The following is a 22,503-nucleotide window of genomic DNA, read 5'->3' as shown; positions in this document are numbered from 1 at the left end:
TACATGGAATTTCATTAACAGTTATCAGACTGCTGTTTGTTTAGAATGCTGCTTCTGAAATTAACCTGCTTCCTTGGTTACTCCTTCAATACCTGTAAAAATGCAGTTGCGACAGTGTAATGTGTTGGAATGGAAAGCATGTGGAACTGTTAAAATATACTCCTGAGTTTTTTACTTGTCTGTACAGGAATTATTTTGTTATATAAATGTGAAATGAAGACCACAGCAGTGATTTTCTTAAATCTGTACAGAGCTTAGCTGTTTTCTGTCCCTGCGCCATACCTGTGTGAGCAATAATTTTACAGACAGAGGAAACTAGGTATAATGAAAAGGTGTCATTAACCCCCCAGCAAGAACAAGTAATTGTACAGATGTGTGAATAAATGACAACTGAAGGTGTGTGCTAAAGTCTGGGCTCAGGAGTTTTGAGAGGGAAGAAACACTCATGGTATTTTAGACTGGGGAGAATGTACACAGGTAAAATTCACACCTTTGCTGCTTTATTGGGCTTGCACTTGCATCTGCATTTCTTCCAATCCCACTTTTCTTTAGGTTAGCTGGATTAAAACAGAACGAAAATTGCACCCTAAAGACCTAGTGCCACTATCAGCCTCTTGAACTCCCAAAAATAGGCTTTTTTTTTGTCCATCTTCTATTCACTGTGTTGAAGAGGATTTGAGGGAAGGGAGGGGAGATCTCTGTTCATCCTGGAAGGTATGGTGGAAAAAGCTATTTGTAGGATTTAGAGGAAGACATAGTGGTGTGATACATATTTTGGGAATTCCATTTAAGAAACAGTTTTGGCTTTCATAGAGTGGTTTGTTCTGCAGGCAACCAAAATTATTGATCATTTCAGTACTATTTTCCTGTAATGAATTTGCATACACTATTCCCAGTTTTAGGCAGGTCAGCCTGATTTGATAATCTAGGGGAATAGATTAGTGTAAACTAAACTGTTTAATTTTTCTGCTGGTTTGAGATCCCAGTGAGGCTTTTTTATAAAACTTTCATTTTTTGTCTGTTTGCTATTTCGTACACTGACACCCCATTGACATTGCAGATAGATGTATTAAAAGTTAATGAAGTTAATTACACCTCTAACTTAGTACTTAATTTAACTGCTAGAATTAAAAAAAATAAATAGGACAGGAGAATACCATAATCTGATTTTGACATTTTTTTATACCTCCTTAGTGTATTGCTTTATATTCCTTTCCAATATGTAAGGAAACATACTGAGACTGGGGTAGCTCTTGATTCAGAGGCAGTGACACAAAGGCTTTGTGGGAGCAAGAAGAGTGGTCAGCTGGAAGCATCAGTAAAGTCTGTGTGTGTGTGTTCTGGACGCTGTCTCTAGGCAAAACTTAAGCTTCATGGAAGATCTGTAAGTGATTGAGATGTTAGGGATAATATGTGAGTAAAAGCAAATGCTAAATTTGCAGCATGTGTTTTACATAAACTTACTGGGTTTTTTTGGATGTATTGACTTAGCAGAAATTGCCAACAGAGAACATCCCTGCATTGTCATTTTTTAGTGTAGTGGAGCTTGAGTTAAAAACAGCTGTATGTTTCTCCAGTTCCATTATGTGGGCTCCTTAGATGTAATTATTTTAGTTTTTTTCTGAAGTCTGTTAGTGCCTTTTGGGTATTAGTACTTTAGCTGAATAGATGAGACTTTTTTACACTGCTTGAAGCTAACAGATATCCAGAAATTAAGTAAGTTTGAAATATTTCCTAAGAAATGTATTCCAATAACCTGGCTTGGGGAGGAATGTACTCAGCATGATCTGTTTGGAATTTCATCTCGTTGAAGGGGAGATTGTTTTTTTTTTTTTTGTTGATCCTGTCAAATTTATATGGCTTTACTACTGTAAGTTTGAACTTGGTACTTTTTAAAAACTGAACTGTTACCATGTGTAATAATCTTATTGCATAGTTGTGAGTGTAGGTAATTAAGTTACCTTCTAATGAATACGGAATTTGTAGTTTTATGTTACAGAGTTTTTGTATACCTTGACATGAAGAAGGACATTGTCACTATTGTTAATCAGGGAAGACGTGGGGACTTCTAATCATTTAGTTGTCACAATATTTTGTATGACACTGGAGACGTTCACTAGAATAGTTAAATAGAAGAATGCAAGCAATGTCAATTCAAGAAAAGCTTTAATGTTTTAATTTGATTTCACCTTTTTTTTAATATAGATAGCAGTGTAATTTAAATTCATCTTCACTACTTGTTCCTTGGATCTTATCCACCTGCTTTGACTTGAAAGAACTGAATGCAAATTACTTCCTTCTCACAGTAGTCTTCTATGGTATAAGTCATGTGAACTCCAAACATTGACTCTTTTCCTTGAATTATTGCAGCCTGTGCTGCTTTGGATAGTTCTACCTTGTGATTACCCAAGATGGTTACTGTTCTTTAAAATGCCACTGCTTACTGTCTTGAATTTATTATATATTTGGTGAGCTTTGATTCTGATGCTTACAGTGAGTGTTAGGCTTCAGATATGCAGATCCTTGTGGAATTAAGAATTACGCATGTGCTCTTTGGCAGGTAACATTAGTTGTTTGGAATACAGTACTATGGGAATGTAATATGTACTTGTTTTTAAATACAATTCTGATGCAAGAATGGAAAAACAGAATGAGAAATGTATTAAATACTTTTAGATGTGTGGGGTTTACCTAACGTCATATTTTGTAATGAACTTGTAAAGCGTTTTTCCACATTATGGTGAACAGTTTGCATTTTTCCCAGTAGCAAGTTCCAAAAGAATTCTTTTTCCTGAAATCCATTGTACAGTTTGATGTTGATATCAAAGAACTTAGTTTGGTGTGGCAGCATTCCTAAAGGTAATGATTTAGTTATTCATTACTTGATGAGAGTGTTATCCTTAATTCCTGCCAAAGTATAACTCTAGAATATTTCTACTTTACTTATGAATGAGATCATGTTTAGGAAACCAGAAGGAAATAATACCTAAAGATACCCATTTGAAAATTAGGTTATTAGAGATACCCTTTGATGTAGTTATGATTTAAATCATACTTTAAATTGGATACAGGAGGGTAAACAGTGAATTATTCTTAAATTGGAATTTTGTTCAGTGTCATAATCCAGTATTGCCCTCAGTACCTACCTGGCCATTTTGATGCTGCTTTTTGGTGTCATTGTCATTACAGGGAAATTTGTTGAATTTATAGTTGCAAATGAGATTAGCTGGTTATAAGGTGTTAAAGGAAGAAAGAGAAAACTGGAAACTAGTTTGTTTTTTTAATACAAAAATCTATAAGCAGTCTAAAGAGAGTAAGGAAAAGTGTTCAAACGATATGTTAAAAGCAGTGAATTAAAACTGGAGAGGTGAGAATGAAATTATGGATGCCTGCCTGTTGTGGTTTATTTCTGGCCAGCAACTAAGCCCTTCACAGCCTCTGGCTGTGATACTGGCTTGTATCAGAGAGAGAGCTGGAAGGGTAAAAGTGCAAAAACTTTGGTTTGAGATAAAGACAGGTTAATTAAAAAAAAAAAAAAGAAAACAGGGAGAAATTACAACAAAAATCAAACCCAAGAAATGTGTGATGCAAAAAAAAAAAAAAAAAAAGTAGTAGCTCACCTCTTGGTGACCAATTGTCAGCAAGTCCCTTAGCAGCAGCAGCAAACTGCACACACACTCCATGCCACAATTTTTTATTGCTGAGCCTGATACCCAGAGGAATGGAATACCCCTGGTGTCTGCAGGGGTTGGGTGGAACGAGAAACTGAAAAAAGGTTTGACTCTCTGTAAGCACTGCTCAGCAGTGCCTAAAACATTCCTGCATTATCAGCAGTTATGCCAGCACAAATCCAAAACGCAGTGCCATGTACAACCTGCTGTGAAGAAAATTAGTTCCAACTCAAACAAAACCAACAACACAGGTCTTACATGTTTTCAGTGATTTCTTTGAAGTTATGATGGTCTGTAGAAGCGTAGATGAAATTGAAAATTATGTTGAAACTCACGTACATGACTCATTTTGCCTGTTTGGTGAAACAGTTAATGCATACCATTGTAAAACTGCAAAATACTGTAGCTCTGTGATGAGCTCTAGCTTTGGTGTGCAAAAGCTTCATGTATTTCCATTCATTCTGTCATAGAGGTCACAGGATTCTATAAAGAGGTCTTCTGGAGCTTTGTGTGAATGGGAAATTCTGAGGGGGTTTGTCATTTCTGCTGCACTTTTAAATAATTGCAGTTAGTTCCATTTTAGGGCACGTGATCATTTCAGTACCGTAGAGTAATCTGAGCTGTTTTTCACAGTAATTCTGTGTTTACATAACAGATAATACAGAGGAACTTGTTGTCCTTCCCTACAGTTGTCATCCCCTGTTTTAGCATCTTACATCCGCTTTATTTCTTCCCTCCCAGAAGGGGTGGTGATTCTGATTCTTTTCCAGCTCTGAGATCCTCTCTGTTGCAGTTTTGGTTGTGGGTTTGGAGAGAGGGAGGGCAAATTAAGGAATGTTGTCAAGCCTGGCTTCTTTTCTAGCTACTTTTTAGTTCTGCAGGGATTACTTTTTCCCATTTAAAAGAATGCATCAGTAAGTGTTTTGGTTAATCTTTCTTTAACAGATTATTTATCTAGCATGAGAATTGTTAGTTACCTTTATTATAATCTGATTTTCTGCTGATAATATTCCTACGGGATGTGGTTAATACATGACCATGAAATTGTGCTGTGATTATCTTGTGTTCTGACGTCGAGAGCAGAGGGAGCAATCAGACATTGAAAGAAATTAGGTTTTCTCTATTCTCAAGGGTAAAAGTAATATTCTCAAGGGTAAAAGTAAAGTTCAAGTCTTCTGTGTTACCTCATTCATACTAATAGCATCATATCATGCTTCTCTGCAATTACAAATATTTTAAGTCTTGTAAAAATAATTTATATCTGCCACTGTCAGAACCTTTCTTTTTATTTAACAAAGGTTATAAAATCAGTGGTTTCACATTAATAGACTTAGGTAGTGCTGCTTGAAATGACAGTAGCATTTAATTAGAGTGACACTCCTAGAAGCTTCTTACCTCTGGACAGTTTTGTTGGAAACTTTAAACTTGGAAGTCATTCAGTTTTATCTGTTGGTTGATAATGTTGTTTGATGGACAGACTTCAGATTATCTCAGGGTGCAGAGTTCCTGGATGTGAATGCTAAGGTGGTGGGTAAAATAATGGAAGGTCTGAAGATGCTGGAAGGAAAGGAGTTTCTTCTCCTTTCTGTTGGTCAGGAATTTGTCTTCAAGTGAGTAAAAAATTGTAATGTCATAATCTGGGAGGAAGGTATACTTTACTGAAGCATTGCTGACCATGAGTCTTATTATTGTTACTTACCAAGGAATGCTTAGTGTCTAGAATATGGAATTATTTTCATATTTTGTCTAGTCCTCGGTAGCCCAGATTTGATCAGCTTCTGGAGTAGCTCTTTCTGGGATGAACCACTGACCTGCTAACCCCCGGGGCTAGTAAATATGAACATCAATCTTGCCAGAAGTAAGTTACAGGTTTTAAGGTGATGTACGTTCCCTGTGTTCAGTTCTCTTGATGTTGGGAAAGTCAGTTAGTAAATATACTTGTTACTGGAGATTTGTGATAAAATACCAAGCATGAGAACCCGTGTTAGGTAAGTGAATCAGTATGACCATGTGAAATGGTAAATGAAAGACAGGATGCAGAAAGTGTGCTGTTGCTGAATGGGAGCTTGGTCTGAAAGACTGAGTTGGTGTGTTTTTTGTTAGAATCAATCCATGTCACTAGTTCAAGGCCTGTACACAAAAATCAAAGTAAAATGTTTGGTTTAGTTGATTATGGTTTCACATGTTTGAATAGGACTTGATGTTGGAATAGATCTCCTGAGAAGATTTCTTTAAAAATACACACACATATTCTTTCTTGATCCTGTAGAGTTTATTTCAATTATATATTGCTTCAGCACTGGAAAACCTAGGCTTCATGAAATTCCCTATGATTTAAGCGTGCAACTTGATAAGAAAATAGACAAGAGTAATCTTGAATCAAAGATGTTTCCTAAAATTAGTTCCAGTAATTTAAAATTATTTTGAAAATGTATTGTTAAAAAAATTGCAGAAAATGTTTGCCAAAAGCATTCAACTGTTCATCCTTCTGTTGTAATATATTTTAAAATAGTATGAAATAGAGGCACTACAGACTTTTTTCCTCTCCCTTAGTCGTTACTGTGGTATCTAACACTGTTTAAAACAAAGGTTGGTAATTGGTCATTCAGATTTCATATAAGAACTAATATTGGTGGATTGATTGGTTGTGTTTCTGTATTAACCATATTTGTCAGGTAGCATATATATTATATCCTTTATGGTTAAATTAATGGTCTGAATAATATTTGTGTTTTCCTTACTATTTCTGTATACATCAGCTGTGAAAAGAGCTGCCAGCGTCTTCACAGAAGCATTGCAGGGTCATAGTGTTTAGCTGGCATGACTGGATGCACATTTAAGCATTTGAGTATAGATTTGCAAAGTAATTATGATTACATTGCAATCAATGCAGGTGGAGAGTAGAGATACTTATGAAACTGTAAACATGGATTTTCTGTTTTGTAATAATCCTGGTTTCAAATGTTTGCCTAAATAGTTTTGCTTTCCAGCAGTTTTCTGTTATTTAATTTTATATATGTGCTTCTGATACCATTTCTATAACTATGCCTTTGTTTCATTTTACAGAGGAAATAAAGGCTGAAACAGAAAAGCAAAGGTATGTGAAAGTTCATTGTATTAAGTATAGTGCTTTTAACACCTTCAAATATGTGCCATACTTTCTGCTTGGGGAGTTTGGGCTCTCTCTGCAAAGCATTTTCTACATATTTTGGGTGGTTGGTGGTATCTGGAAACATACAGATAGTGCTGCTTTATGTGACTGGCTGTTCTGGTGCAAGGCACAGGGCTTGTGAGAAGCAGCAGAAAGTAGCTTAGAGGGAGCAGGGTGGTACTGTCTGGTCAGGGAGCATAGGAAATAGAGATCAAAGCTGGGAAAGATCTTGGTGGATGGCACAGAAATTTCTTTCAGTGTATTGGTGGAAGAGCCTTGAAGTAGATTCAGAGAAAGGGGAAGAATGCAGGTAAAAGACTTGAAGTGAGTGATCAAGGGGAGGAGATTAGGGTGAAGAAGTGGAAGTGAGCAGAGAAAAGTAATTTAACTAGCAAAGATAGTATTTGGAAAGGGCCTTTTTAGGGAATAGGTGTAGATTTGTGAAGGCAGTTCTACAAGTGAAGATAAAACTGAAAATTGACATTCAGCAGTCTTTTGCTGTCAACAAACTTCTAAGTATTGCTAAGCTGTGGGATCTGTTATTGCTATTTAATTGCATGTTCCACAGGATCCTCATCCAGTGTAGGCTCCTAATTCTCAGTCAGGGCCCTGTGGTGAAGACTGTTCATACCACTTGTTGTAAGAATTGGATCAGTGGGTAAAATTGAAGATGAAAGTGTTCTTAAGCAGGGGTGCTTGGGGATCTCTGTTCTGCCCTGTAACTGGATTTCACTACTGCGCATATCATTTAAACTACAGCTGTCACAGTTGGATGCTAATGATTTCTGCTTCATCTCCTGGATATTTGATCAGAAATCTACAATTTTGGTTTGGAAAGTAGAATCACATCTAGCTGGAATAAAGTCAGTGGGAACTTTGTTTCAGGAGATGTGAAGAAAAACTTAATATATCAAATATGCTGAAAAATTTAGTCTTGCAGCTTATTGAATTGGGCACATAAAACTTAGTAGATGTTTCTGATTGAAATTGTGCTTTGCTTTCCTCCAGCAAAAAGGAAGTTGATACAATGAGCTCACAGTAAGATTGTAAAAATAAATTTAATATTTATGTAGTGTTAAGAAAATGTTGCATCCAGCACTACAAGATTGTCTCAGGCAGAAAGTAATAATGTGAATGTATAATAGGTTTTTCTTTGAGTGGTATGAATAAAGCAGAAGTCCACATTGTGAAGCATGATAAAAAAATGCTTTACGTTAAATATTCACTGAGAGATATTTGTTCTGAATTTGCACTGAATATGGAGAAGTAATAGCCGGTCCTGTAGTTCAATACCATGCTGAAACTAATGAGACCACAGAATTAAAATCATTTATATAAATACAGTTGAGCCATTTCTGAACTTCAAGTGCATAATTTCTGCCCTATTAATGTCTGAAGTTGTGATTTTTTTGGGGGGTAGAATGTATATGTCTTATCTTCCTTATAGGCATTTTCTAAACAGATTTTGGTTTCTTTGGTGCTGTCTTTATTTTGACAGTAGCCTTTTGCTGCTGTGAAGGCTTTGCTGGACTTGGAAATAGTGAATGGACTTCTCTATCCTTACTGTAGAATCAAATTGTTTAGTGTAGTAGAAAACACAGATTTTCTAGACCCTAGAATAGAGAAACTTCTTAGTCTATTAATTTATTTTCAATTCCTTACTTCTGTAATTGAGATTCAGATACCCTAATAAGGGATTTCTAATGATGAGTCTTTAATTTTTTCCAGTCCCTATTCAAGGTAACTGATCTCAGATAACCTAGAATGAACTGAAGTATAGATCATTTCCACTTTCCAGAAATTTTGCATAGAAAACAGCTCGTTTTGTTCTGTTCTTTGTTTTTTAAACAAAATTGGTATTTGGTAGTGGGGTGGAGGGAAAGGGAATAGAAAGGTACAAGCTGATTTATGTAACCATTGCACAGCAAATGCTCCCAAAATAATTTTCCAAATCCATTATTTGATGCATACCTGAGCCTTTCTCTATGGCCTATTCAGAAATATCAACATTTTTCATAGTTCCCATGCTTTATATATGCCTTGGTAGAAGAAAGTTTTTGGGGTAGTGTCTGGATTTAGAAGCAATTCACTGACATTAAGAAAAGTCCTTTTGTGTTTCTCTCCTCTCCCTGCATTATCAGCAATGTGATGGAGCTTACAGAGTTGCTTTTCCAAAGACAAATGTGCATCATCTTCTATAGTTAATATCTTGCCCATTTTAAAATGGCTTTAAATTAAGAAAATTTAGAGATGCTCCAGGCTTATGCAGTAGCTTGCTGTGGCATGAGTTCTTCATTTTTGGAATCTCACCATAGTCTTCTCCATGTTTTGACAATTCTGGGTTTATTTCCAGAGTGCTCATTTAAACTTAGTTTTAATGGTTTCAGTGGACATAATCACTAGATGAGGAACAGTCTTGTCATAAGACATAAGAAACATAACTGCCCTTTCTTTCCTCAGAGTAAAGCTTTTATAGGAATATCAGGGAGATGCAAGAACACAGAAGAATCATATACTTCCCCTGCAACTTATCTGATTAGGGTGTTGTTCAAAAGGGCTTTGCTTCCAGCAAAAAAATACAGGGCAATAAATAAAGTTAGGCATCCAACAAAAAAACAAACCTCTGCTCTTCTTCAGGAAAAATAAATGTGTAGGGATAAATTTTTAAACCTTCAAAAGAGATGTAGTCAGTAAAAAGTAGCATCTTAATGCTAATTACTCACTCTTAAGACTTAGAATTTGGGTGCCCTTTTTAAGCAACCTAAACAAGATCTGTTTGAATGTGGTGACAGATATCATCTCAAGGACAATCCAGCCTGCTCCTTGAAAAGCTGAAACTAATTTATATTGATTAGTTTGTGGCCAGTTCCATAATGCGTGGGACTGCAGTCATGCTTTGGATTTATAATAAACTCTTAACAGTTCATTCTACTTAGGGAACATGAAATTGAATGTATTCCTTGAAGCATCTGTTTTAATTAGCAGCATTCATGAGAGCTGTATTTGAATGCAGTTGTTCTACCAAAAATGTATTTGAATAACTGCAAGAATTCTGTAAGCCTTCACTGCAGAGTATGACTGTTTTAAATACTCCTCTCAGGCCTGTGTCAGACAGTGTAGTTTACCTTTTATCTAAAGGTATCTGTGTGTGCACAAAAACGGTTGGGAATGCTTTATGTAAAGGTGATGAGTTATTCTGTGAAATGAAAAATCTGAAATCTTGCTTTGAGCCAAAGTCAAATTGTATTGATGCACTCAAATTAGTGAAAAATAACCCATCCATAATTAACCTTTTGTGGTATTAATGTGCACTACCTTTCTAAAAGTGCTGTAAACAATAAAACTTCAACAGCTCATAATTTTCTTGCTTTTGTACAGTTAGTCATTTCAGATAATTTAACCAAGTGAGGCACATTGGTAACCACTCAGCTATAAAATTAAGTGGTGTTACCTGAAGCAGAGATTACGGTAAAGGTTCAGCTCATTTTGTTCTATTTGCTCAGTTTGTTGCTATTGCCAGTCTCATAAGGAGTGTCCTTTGGTATTTGAGAGGAAGCAAGTCTTTCTGCTTCCAAACCAGTAGGTACTGCTGGATATCCCCTTAGTGTGCAAGTGGATCAATTTGCTTGGTCCACAAAGGAACCATGAAGTATAAAAGGTGTTAAGAATGCTTTACGATTTACTGTTGTTAGAAGTTAGTCTTTCCTAATGTTAATTTTCTTGATATTTTATTTTATTTGTAAGCACTGTGGTGGTGAGAACGATTTGTGTGATCACTTTGCAGTAATAATACAGTCATTCTCTATTACATAATTATATTATTATCATTCAGTCATTCTAATACAGTCATTCTGTTTAGTCCCCCTCATGGAGAAGCAAAGTCTGGTTCAAGCACTCTTCCACCTGTGAAATCAAAGACAAGCTTCATTGAAGCAGACAAATACTTCCTACCATTTGAATTGGCATGCCAGTCTAAGTGCCCCAGGATTGTCAGCACGTCTCTAGATTGTTTACAGGTCTGTATGAAGATGTTTTAACTATCAACTGTAAAATCCTATTGCTTTGGAGGGCAAGTACAGTTATATGTAATAAATAATATCATGGGTTTTTTGTTATTTTACTTGATTGCATGCACAATCAAGCAGAATGTGTTTCTCATGAAAGATGAATTTATGCCTTATTTATTATGAAGTGTATGTGTGTGTTTCTTTGTGTGTATATGTTTGGGTTAACCTGTTTGGGTTGTTATGTACAGCTACCTATTTTCATGTGTCTAAATGTGTGTTGAGCTAACACAGCAGGTATTGCATTAGCAAATTCATTTTATGCTATTTATAATTGCAGTAAAATATTTTCAGTTTGAGATGTCTAGTCTCTCAAAACTCTTGAGGCTTCAGAAATGTTTGCAGAAGAAATTCTGCAGCATTGTATTTAGCCATTCACTCCTCCATAGCATCCTAACAGTGAACTCAGTTTACAGGCATGTGTGCCTGGCCTGCTCTAATACCACTATGCAACTCTGTGTGGCATGGGGACTTTTACAAATACTCTGGTGCCTAAAGTGTTCAGTAGAGGATTTTACTAATTTTGTTGTGAATTCCACTACTAAATATTGAAGACAGAGGGAAGGCAAAAGATACTAGAACATGTAAAATCAGAAGAAACTAAAAAATAGAACACTAGCTAGTAGCTCAAATAAAAAGCATTTACAGGTGGTTTATCTGGTATAAAACCATTTGTGTGTTGACTACATATGAAGACTTCTGTGATGTGGGTTAGTTTATAGAATCCTGTTTGTTTTAAAGTGTAAGCTGATGAACACAACCTTTCATGTTAAATTTGATGACAAACTTTGTGTAGCAGTTGCTGAGTGAAAATGGAATAAATCTGGAGGATATGTAAAAAAAAAATCATTGATGTTTTATGATACATGGGATAAAAGGTACTGTTTTAATTATTCTGTGCAAGTTAGAGCTATCAAGTGGATTTATTTATAAAGCTAGCTTAATTTTTTAAAGCTCTTATTTACATGGCTTTTTTTTCTTCTCTCCAGAAACTTATAGCATATGGCCACTTGACAGGGAATGCTCCAGACAGTACAGCTCCAGGAAAAAAACTAATTGATAGAATTATTGAGACAATATGTGGCTGTTTTCAAGGCCCTCAGACAGATGAAGGGGTTCAGCTACAAATAATAAAGGTAACATGTTTCATACTTCCTGTATTTATAGTGGTGGCAGCAGGAAGACATTCTTGACCTCAGAGTTCAAAAGCAGAAGTGCTTAATTTGTAAATGTCATGGTAGTGTTAAAATATCTTCTTCATCCTGTTTCTTGGAGATGGAAACTCCCTATCCTGTGCCCTTCCCCTTATTTCTCCCACTGTGTTTTGGGTGAACTTACGCTTGTGCCCTTAAATCTTGTACATAGACCTCTGGGTGAAATTCATTCACAGCAGACCTGTGGAGCCTCTAATTGTGAGGAATTACTGTCAAACAATCCTGCACTCCCAGTGTGGGAAATGGTAATTAAGCAGCAGATTCTAAAATCCATTTTGGAATTTGTTTATGAAAAGCAATTAGACCTGGCAGCTGGACATTAACATGGTAGCTTTGTACTGCTGTGTCATACACTTTTGCTTGAAGGAGGTCCAGGGTTTGTTTCCACAGCTTATATAAATGTTGCATGTGGAGTTTGTACAAACGTTTCTGGGGAACCTGTTCTCTGATTGCAGCCATTAATTATGGGTGTTTGTTTCAGGAAATTACTGTGCCAAGTACTAGAATTTAGCTGCCTAGTGAAAATGCTGTACCCTGCTCCTGTAACAGCAGTCTTTGAATGGCTGTGATGATGAACAGCAGTGAAGAATACAATTGAAGTTAGTTAAGAGAAATTGAGTGTTTGTTATCTCATAATCTTGTGTATGTGTATCCTGAGGCATTGGCATTTCTTGCAGATTGTATTTACTTGTATTAATGCAAAGAATGTAGTTAGTTCTTCTCTTTTTCATAGCTCAATCCTTCTCTGTTCTTTTTTGCACTCCACTTCTCCAGCAGGTAGTTGTTTCAAATGTTGGTTCATGCTGCTGTTTTCTAGATTTGTTGTATTGTTTTGCCCAAGCGTTTTAAGACAGTTTTCATCCTGCAAAGGGAAGTTTTTATTGATTTAAACTTTCAGCAGCTGAAACTATTATAACTCTCTCTTACTGTAATGCTGTCTCTCTGAATGCTTTCTTATTCCAGTCCTCCCTGCCTGATGGGGTTTTAAGAGCTAATATTCCTTCTGTTCAGGAGAAGATTGGAGAAAGTAAATTCTTCAACAATCATAAAATGCGTTTAATGTGTACACTCAGTGCCTTAATATTTTTGCTGTTTAGATGTAGATAATTGCCATGTTACAACAACTGGGAAGGTGGAGAGTACTGTTTTGACTCCATCTTTGTCGAATACAGTGAATACCATAAAAAGCTTGAAAATTTTAAATAACCTTGGCAAAGACCAGAATTTTGACTTTCTAAGAATAATGGAACTGCTAAGTCCATCATATCCTTGTAGGCCACATAACTCTTCAGTTCTGGGATGAAAGTGGACCCTGCTTCTCCAGTCTGATTTGAAAGATGGATCATATATCTTTTTAGACTTTTCTGTGGTTCTGGTGATTATTAGTATGTTGTCTGAAGAATTTTAGTTCTGTCAGGGACATAGAAGGCAGCGGACCTGGATCTCCTGCTTTTTTGTGTTGGTGTTCCCAGGCTGTTACCCACAACATAAGCAGCACTCCCACAGGGCAGCTGCTTCACCAACACCACAGTGAAAGCTGAGAACTTTGATCACTTAGACGCCTTCCTCTCTGGAGGATTGTCTTGGTTCTGTAGAATGGGTTGCACTTGCATAGCATGCTGCCCTTGCTCTGGGATCTGGGAGCCATCAGAGGGCGGCGCAAGTTTCCTGATTGCTGGGTGGCTTTCCAGGGATGGAGTCATCTTAAGCCAGTTCCCAGCTACCAGAGCCACGTAGACATTCTGAAAATACCTTTCTGCTGACTACCAAGGAAATAATCTTGCTGACACCAAGAAGTGTATTTTGTCTTTTTTTTTAGTTATCTAAGCTATAGAGTCATATCCACCAGTAGTTTTGATAGAAACCAATGTAACTTTTCTGCTCCTATCGCTTGCGTGTTCCCTTCTCTTCTTTTCTGTAATGCCCTTGTTCTTCATCTACAGACTGTAATGAACCAGCCTGGGAAATTGGCCTTTTCCTTCCTTTCCCTTGTAATTTAGTTTGATTTGGTGTAATTCTGATGTGAAGCCACGCAACTTTCTTGTGTAGTTATTGTGGTGGGGATTGTTGTGGCAGAAACAATGCAAGTAATTAGACTGCTGATGGAATTAAAAATTATATAATTATAACTGTAATTATAATAATTAAATTAATTATTCAAATTGTGTGAATAACATCCCTTGATTGAATCTTTCTGCCTCCAGGCTTGCTTTCCTATGGCTGCTGTGGCATTTGTGATGTGTGAGTGCAGACTTGTACTGACAGTTGCAGAGGTCTTACTTGAAGTTTTGTTTACATTTCTTCTGGCCTTTTGGTGCCTGAAGAACTAAAACTATGGCAAAACTCCTTTCTTGTCTGTAAAGTAGGAATAGGGATGAGGAGGCAGGATTGAACATAATACCAACTGTTTATGCTCGTTTGTTTTCTTTCCTTGGTTTGCCATATGGAAAGTATATACCATTATCTAGGTACTTAACATACTAGTGTTTGGCAGAGAAAGATTGTTATTTGTGCTTGATAGCTGTAGTCTGAAAAGTTATTTAGTGACTTTTTTTTAGTGTCACTTAAATTCAAAAATTATTTATCTGTTAAGGTCATTTGATATATATTAGTTGTTCTGTGGTTTAAGGAGTTCAGTTTCCTGTGTTTTTTCACAAGTCAGTCCATATTAACACATTATTTTGTGATAAGTAAATGTTGGGACTTCAAGTTCACTTAAAAAAAAATATTACTGAAAATAACCCTGTAGACCCTCTCAAAGGAAACAAAACTATGTGGTTCTAGTAGCTAATACACACTAGAGAGAAGAGCTAGGGCTACTGTGTTTCATGTGCTGTTCCAAGTACTTGAGAGTTTCCAGGCAACTGAATTACAAAATTAAGACAAAGTAAGCTGGTGCTGATCAGATGACAGCTGTCCTGTGTCATAAATCTTCCAAAAATAAGATGATCAGAGTTGGCTGAGAGGAAGAAAAAAATGACCCTGAATTGAAAATTTTCCTCCCGTTACAGTCACATTATTTTGCTGTAACCGTCTGTTCTTACAGAATATTCAGTGTGAGAGGAATCAAAAGTTGAGTTATAGATGGATGCTGGATATTTTTAGTAGAGGATTATTGTTAATTTAGTTTACTTTTAAAATTACATTTGTTTTGCCTCACAAAGCATGATACTTCCTGAACTGATCTAATTGCATTTGTTTTAAATAATAGAAAATTCACTTGGCAAATGTGCTTCAGGCTAAAAGAAAAAGTACTGTGGGTGTCACAAAAAGATACAATAATCTATAACTCAGGAAGTTATCCTGGAGATTTTTCTCATTTCCCAAAGCCATCCAGTGGTTTTTTATAAAAGCAAATAAGCTTTATTTGAGCTTTTTTTTTTGCATGTTTTTGTTTGTTTGTTTGTTTGTTTGTTTGTTTTTTAAAAAGCTTTATAGTAAGTAGGTGGCAGCACAGAACGGCAGGGTCTTTCCCAAACACAGAACAATAAGCATGAAGGACTGGAGGGAGAGCATAAAGAAACAAGCTTACAGTCAGGATGGTAGCCAGTAGTTTCAGGGCAAGGAAGGCTTGTTGTGTCTGTTGGTGTTTTTGCAGGCTGTGACAAAGAAAGCTTTGAGCTGGTGCTAACCTTTCACAAAGATTTCCTTCTGTTTCTGAAAAACAGCAAAGGGGAGGAGTAAATAAACTAGGCGTTTCTGGTTTCTTTATTTATTAGCTCACAGTGAAGATACTGTGGTAGCAGATGAGCTAAGTGTAACCAGAAGGAGGGGGAACTCAGTTACAAAAAGCCTTGAGCAGCAAAACTTCATGTGGTACAAAAGATCAGTGTAGTGCTGTGACTCCATAAGAGTAGCTTGCTGTTCTGATCTCTGCAGAGTGCTATTTTCCTGTCCAGGCTTTGCTCCCGGACTTTTCCCCATCCTTTGTCCTAGCAAGCATTTAATATTCTGCATCTCCAGAAATGATTTTTAAAATAAACAAAACCCCAAAACCAAATACCAAAGAACCACCTGAGGGTGCTTTTGTTTTCTGTGATTTTTACTTGTATTGATGAGTTGCTGTTAAAATAGTACAGGTGGACCTGTTGTAATGTAAGAGTGTGTGGCTGGGAGGCAGGCAGAGCTTTTGTCAGTCCATCTCTCAAGGATGTGTTGTGTAGCAGTTTCAGATTTTGAGTTCTCCTGCTTCAACTAGGGGCTGAGGTGATTGTCCTCTACTCATCTGGAGTAGAGGAAGAGTTCATTTTTCTAGCATGTGAGTTCACAAGGGTTTCAGAGGAGCAGTACTGCCACTCCTGATCATAATGTGTGGTTTCTCAGGGTTAGCTGTCATGCCATTGTGATAATGATGTACTCTTCTATGATAGAGAATCAGGTAATGTTGTCTAGGGCATATAATCAAATCGAGACCTAGACAGAAGCTCTCAAGAGGAAAGGATGTTCAGAAAGTAATTGTAAAATATTTTCTGTCTTGCATTTGTTCTCATATTTCTGCTGGATTGGCATACCAGCAGAAGAGAAATGGCACTGAGATGTGAAGTTAGAACGACCAGTAGCCTGAGGATGACTCTAAATTGTAAGGAAGATGGAAGATACTAGCAAGAGATCAAAGCTAAAAATGGTTATCGGTTTGCAAATGTGTATGGTAGTCATTAAGATTCGTATCTAGTGCCTGGGAAGGAAAGAAATCCAAAGAAGTGACTATCAAGAGCTCTGTAAACTCTTGTGTAGTTTGATATCTGCAGGGAGATGCCCTGTAGAAAGACTGATTCCTCAGGCTGCATGGAAAATACTATTCAGTGAATTTGGATTAATATATTAAGGAAGTATGTCTCAGTGTGTGTTTGAAGCATTTCTTTGCCTCTGCACCTCTAATAATGTGGTGTGAAAAAAAACCAGGCTCTACTATTCATAACAAACATACTGAAAAATCTTAGGAAATTCGAGCTGTTAAACTAGTTAAAACAAAAGAGCAGATAATCTGTCTGTAGCCTTGTCACTTCACTAGCTGGCTCTATTTTCTGTTATTAAAAGTTGAGGGAGAAAAAACATTGTAAGACTTCACTGAACTGAGTTGGAAGTTAAAATTGAATTTTCAAATATCAGCTTCTTACTTGTCCAAATTTAAGGACACAGAAGGTGTCCTTCTCCACAGAAGGAGCAGCTTTATGAATGACATCACTAGAACCAGAGTTGGAGACTGGATCCCCCTACACCTTTCAAAAATTGTAAATTGTTCTTAAACTGGTGTATTAAGCATGTGTGTGTGTACATGTCAGTAGTATAATTTGCAACTGAATGAAAGAAATGTTAACTAAATCTGAATATATACTATATTGGGTCCAGACAGTAGTGGTTTGGAAAAAATAGCTGTTTATGCCTGGCATCCACTTGTTCAGCTTGTTTTCAGGAGTGACTGATACTACTTTTTAAGGGGTTTGAGTGAGTGATGGGTATTAGTTCTCCACTTTTTGATGCCTTGCATGTATAGAAGTTCTGACAATGTCAGTAAGAGATTTGAGGTGTGGTTTGATTAGTAAATTACTCAGCACTTGAAATAACTTTTGTTTTTAACTGTGATAAATTTTAAAAAGTAGGAGATTTCCAGTGCTTCCAGTTACTTTTTTTCTTACCCTAACCATCTCATTAAATTAAAACTGTCAAAGTTATTAATGCTCAAAATTGCCTCATTCCTTCTACTGGATTACAGTGATGGATATAAACTATTGCAAACCAGGCTCTTCCCCCTTTCTTACCACTGTCCAACACTTACCTCTGACAGTGTTTTCAAACCCTGTCCTCAGGTTTCATCTGCCTCTATTTCTGCTCTTTAATCCAGCCTGCCTCTGCCTCACATGAAGTTAATTTGTTCCTTTCTTCTGTGTTACCTGGTCTTTCAGAGGCTTATGTGCTTTTTTTTTTTAAAAAAGAAGCGGATATTAGCGCAAATAGGAAGAAATAAGTGAATTTCTACATAGGAAGCAACACAATATTCTAGCATCTACCAAAATAAAAGGTGTCACAAAGGGCAGTTGTCTTCATATAGCTGTCTAATCTCATGCTCGGTCTTTGTTTATCACATTCACATTTATTTCTAAAACAACTTTTGGACACTTTGGCTTCCCTTCCAGGCTTTAGCAGATAGTCTGTTCCTGTTTTATGTCTAGAAGATTTGAGAATGGCTTCTATTAGTTACTTCTCCTGTGGCTCCACTGGTTACTTCTTGCTGTTAGATGCTATGAAACATGTAATTCTTAGATATGTTGGTTAAAAACACTCAGTTTAATATAAGTGGTAAATACGGTTTTCCAATATGGCCACAAGAGTATGTGGGAAAACATAACTAAAGTACTGTTCAGGATACATATTTAGATATATTGTAGAAGTAATCCAGTTTTTGGTATTTATTAATTTGCAGACTTTTTGATAAAAGTTTTGACTGGTAAATGTATATGTGTGTGTGTGTTTATTTAGGCTTTGCTCACTGCAGTAACATCTCAACATATAGAAATCCACGAAGGAACAGTACTACAGGCTGTAAGAACATGTTACAATATCTACCTAGCAAGCAAAAATCTTATAAATCAAACTACAGCCAAGGCCACTCTAACACAAATGCTGAATGTCATTTTTGCACGTATGGAAAATCAAGCAGTGAGTATCTCAGTATCTTTGTCTAAAAACTACTTCTTGAAAGCAAACCAGCTTGAGACTTGTTTCATCATTATTAATGCTCTTTGGATTTTCTAACTTGGGTACTTTGGAGAAAAATACCTGGTATTTGGCATTTTTCTTCTTGTGTTTTGCACTCTGAAGTAGGTGGAAAATATGGACTTTGGTGGTGGGGGTGGTGTACAGGTTTTAAACTTCTCATAGTGGTCTGCTATATTTAATTGATGTATTTACCTCAAAGGACATCTTGCTATGGTTTGACTTCGCATGTTGTCATAATCCATTAGACAAGTCAAATAAATTCTTCCCTTTCTGGGGATTCCAGAACAAGGGACCACAAAAAACGTTTGCCTTGATGTTTTTCCAACCACTCCTTGTTTATTGTCACATCTACTCCCTGAGCTTCCTTATTGGGCAGGCAGACAACTCTTGGTTCTGTCTAGCGTAGTCATCCCTTCTTTGACAGTGAAGGTGTGAGCTATGTGCTAATTGGGAAGCAGCCCTCTTGCAGTGGATTATCCCATGATACTGAAGTTATTTATAATTAAAGGTGCATATTCTTAAACTGTTGCTGTGTAAGCAGAGACAATAGAGGTATCATCTTTATAAAATAGTGCATATATCTTATTGTTTTATTTTGATAGTGAATTTCTTGTGTGTTTACAATGCTTTTTTAGCTTCAGGAAGCCAAACAGATGGAAAAGGAAAGACACAGACAACAACACCATCTCCAGCAATCTCCAGTAAGCCATCATGAGCCTGAATCACCTCAGCTGAGACATATTCCAACACAGGCTGATCAGTTGTCCAAAGACCATGAGAGAGAGCTTGACCACAGCACAAACGATGTGGACAAGAACCTTCAAGAAGATATTGAGGCAGAAAATGGATCTGACATTTCTAGTGCTGAAAATGAGCAGACAGAAGCTGACCAAGCCACAGCAGCAGAAAGTAATCAGTGTGTATTTGTTTCATGGTGGGAGGGAAAAGGTCTGTGAAAACAAGGGCTTGGGGATTGTCTTTTTTCTCTATCCCAAATCTGGAGTAAGGTGTAAGTTTTCAAGTAGTTTAGTAATGCAAAATGCCCATTTGTCCTTGTTATCACTGTCCCTCAAGAGCATACTTAAGTCCTACACTCTGTAGGAGTCTGTATCCAAAATTCCTTTTTGCGTCTGTGTAATACTTTGACAGTTTTTGAGAACAGCATCTCAAAACCTGAAGTTTTCAGTGTTTTAATATGTGTGAAGATACAAAATTGATGTGTTTTGTTGGCATAGGCCTATAGAGTAATTGCTGTTTACAGGTTAACCACTGAAATTCTTATATTTTGCAAATACCTATTTTTGAAGTATCCAAACATTTATTCTGAAATATTAAGTTCAAACAAAATACCTTCTTAATTTCGGGGTTTCTCATTAATACTTGTTTGTGTTTATGTTTCTTTATAAAGATCTTTCTAAAGCTGATGGAGGAACATATGATGGTGATAGCAATGAGTGTGAAGAGAAGGCACAAGAAATTGTAGAAAGTATTGTGCAGGAAATGGTGAACATAGTAGTTGGAGGTATTGTATTAGTATCTGTCTAGTCAACAGCAACTGTGTTCTGGTTCTTAACCTTAAGAATTATATTGCCACTTTCAAATATTTGATTAAAATTTATCTACATTTAAATGTGCTTTACATGCTAGAGAAGACAGTTGTGTTGTCAGACCTTAGCTGTGCATTATTTAACAGTAAAATGGACAGGATTTCATACATTGATTTACACTCTGTATTTACACTCTGTTGAGACTAATGTTATTTTAAAATACAGATTCTTGGTGGTTTTTTGGTTTTGTTTTTTTAATTATTATTTTATTTTGTTTCTGTGTGAACATTCTTCAGAAATGTGTCCCTCTCTGTAATATCAGTGTCTCACTATATTTTTCAGTTTGTTGTAAATTGTTTATCGGACTTGTGAGTCATGTCCCATACCAGTTCTTCTGGGAAACTTGATAGGGTGCCGACCCTGTCAATGTGAAGTTATAAGGAAATTTCTCACTGTAATTCTCATTAGTGGGAATTAAGAATATTTGCAATTTTCGTAGTTCTGTAGTGCCATGTAAATTCTGTCTTAAGCTCCTCCTTATGATTTTTTAAGTATTTAAATGTTGGTTTTAGAAGCTCTTTTCAATTTTTAATGTCATATAATGCTTGTTAATAATTTTTACTTATTTTCTTATAGATGTGGAAGGGACTGCAAGTGGTGATGGCACAACTGTATCATTAGAGGATGGCAGTGACAGTGAAAACATTCAGGCAAATGGAATTCCAGGGACTCCTATTTCTGTTGCTTATACACCATCTTTACCCGATGACAGATTATCTGTCTCTTCCAATGACACTCAGGTACAGGCAGACATAAATTAGGAAACACTAAAAAAAGAAAATTATGTTTTAAGTGTTGCCCAACGCTTGTGCAGAGTGATTCCATAAAACCATAAGAGAGGTTACTGAGATGAGTTTCAAGAATTAAGTCATGTTACTCCACTTCAATGCACTATTTGATGAAACTTACCTGAAAAAATGTTGTATGTGATGTCTTTTTTATCCCGACGTGTTTTCAGTTGTCCCATGGAGTTCACTGTTTAAGAGAACTCAGTTTCCTGTTTTGTGAAGTATTCCTGAGAAACTGTAAGACTAGTATTCAGTATACATAGTGAAACATATAGCAAATTATACATGTGCCTGTTTAATTTTAGTGTGCTCTTTTCAAACAATAAATAGAAATTTCAAGATGATAGCATGATCTTAATGCAGTGGTTTTAGATCAAGAGTTGCATGTCTGGGAGGATTTGATATTCATTAACAAAATAAATGTAAAAATACTCTCCCTCTGTTATATGAGACATGTACATTTGTCAGCTGACCAAGTATATCTGCTGTCAGACTCCACTGAGTAATTAGGTTCGAGAATAATAATTTTAAGTTCAAAAATTTACAGTCTCATAGGCCATACAAATAGAAGACTTAACATTAAATATTTTGCTTATGTATGGAACAATAATACAGAATTGCAAGAACTTAGTAATAGGGGTGTTTATTGTACCATAGAAATTTTAACAAATATATCTGGCAACAGATAGGTAACTATTCATGCTCTATTAAAATGTCAGGTGTTTGGGTCTTTTTAAACTAGTTACCTACTGAAAGTGCCTGGTAGCAGTTCACTGCAAATTACCTTACTTAAACTTGACCTACCTAATTTTGCTTTAAATAATTCTGACTTTTTACTGAGTAGGCAGTTTTTAGTAGTAGCTTCCATTTCAACTGGACTTCAGAAAGTTTTTTTTTTTTTAATCTTGAGACCATAAAGCTGAAGTGAATTGGTTGTATTTGTATAATATATTAACTTTTTATTGCTCAGAGGTGGGGATTTCCCTACACACCCTGCTAATGCACAATGGAATACTGAAATATGTTAACTTCCTTAGGAATCTGGAAATTCTTCAGGACCTACCCCTGGTGCTAAGTTTTCCCACATTTTACAAAAGGATGCCTTCCTTGTATTCAGGTCACTGTGTAAACTCTCTATGAAGCCCTTGTCTGATGGACCACCAGATCCAAAGTAAGTAGAATTTAAGTTTTCCGAATGAATCTAACAATAAAAATAAATTACTTAAATGTTTTTGTGAGTCTGTTACCGAGAAACTAACAGTATGGTGTAAAGAACCTAGAAACTTTGGAA

The 22,503-nt window shown here is 36.3% G+C and overlaps 1 protein-coding gene across 1 annotated transcript in view; it reads left to right on the top strand.

Moving 5' to 3' along the window:
* Nucleotides 1–22,503, top strand: part of ARFGEF1 (ADP ribosylation factor guanine nucleotide exchange factor 1) — an 84,477-nt gene that overhangs the window by 20,587 nt on the left and 41,387 nt on the right. Inside the window, exons 2-9 of the mRNA XM_062502184.1 lie at nt 6,738–6,768; nt 10,682–10,838; nt 11,876–12,022; nt 18,578–18,757; nt 19,453–19,726; nt 20,226–20,339; nt 21,001–21,164; nt 22,250–22,383. Coding sequence (XP_062358168.1) covers nt 6,738–6,768; nt 10,682–10,838; nt 11,876–12,022; nt 18,578–18,757; nt 19,453–19,726; nt 20,226–20,339; nt 21,001–21,164; nt 22,250–22,383 — 1,201 coding nt within the window. The remainder of the gene's footprint in view (nt 1–6,737; nt 6,769–10,681; nt 10,839–11,875; nt 12,023–18,577; nt 18,758–19,452; nt 19,727–20,225; nt 20,340–21,000; nt 21,165–22,249; nt 22,384–22,503) is intronic.

Source organism: Cinclus cinclus, chromosome 1, assembly GCF_963662255.1.
Source record: "Cinclus cinclus chromosome 1, bCinCin1.1, whole genome shotgun sequence".
In the NCBI taxonomy this organism is placed as follows: Eukaryota; Metazoa; Chordata; class Aves; order Passeriformes; family Cinclidae; genus Cinclus; species Cinclus cinclus.
Note: the sequence above shows the minus strand (reverse complement) of the source record. Positions and strands in the feature narration are given on the sequence as shown.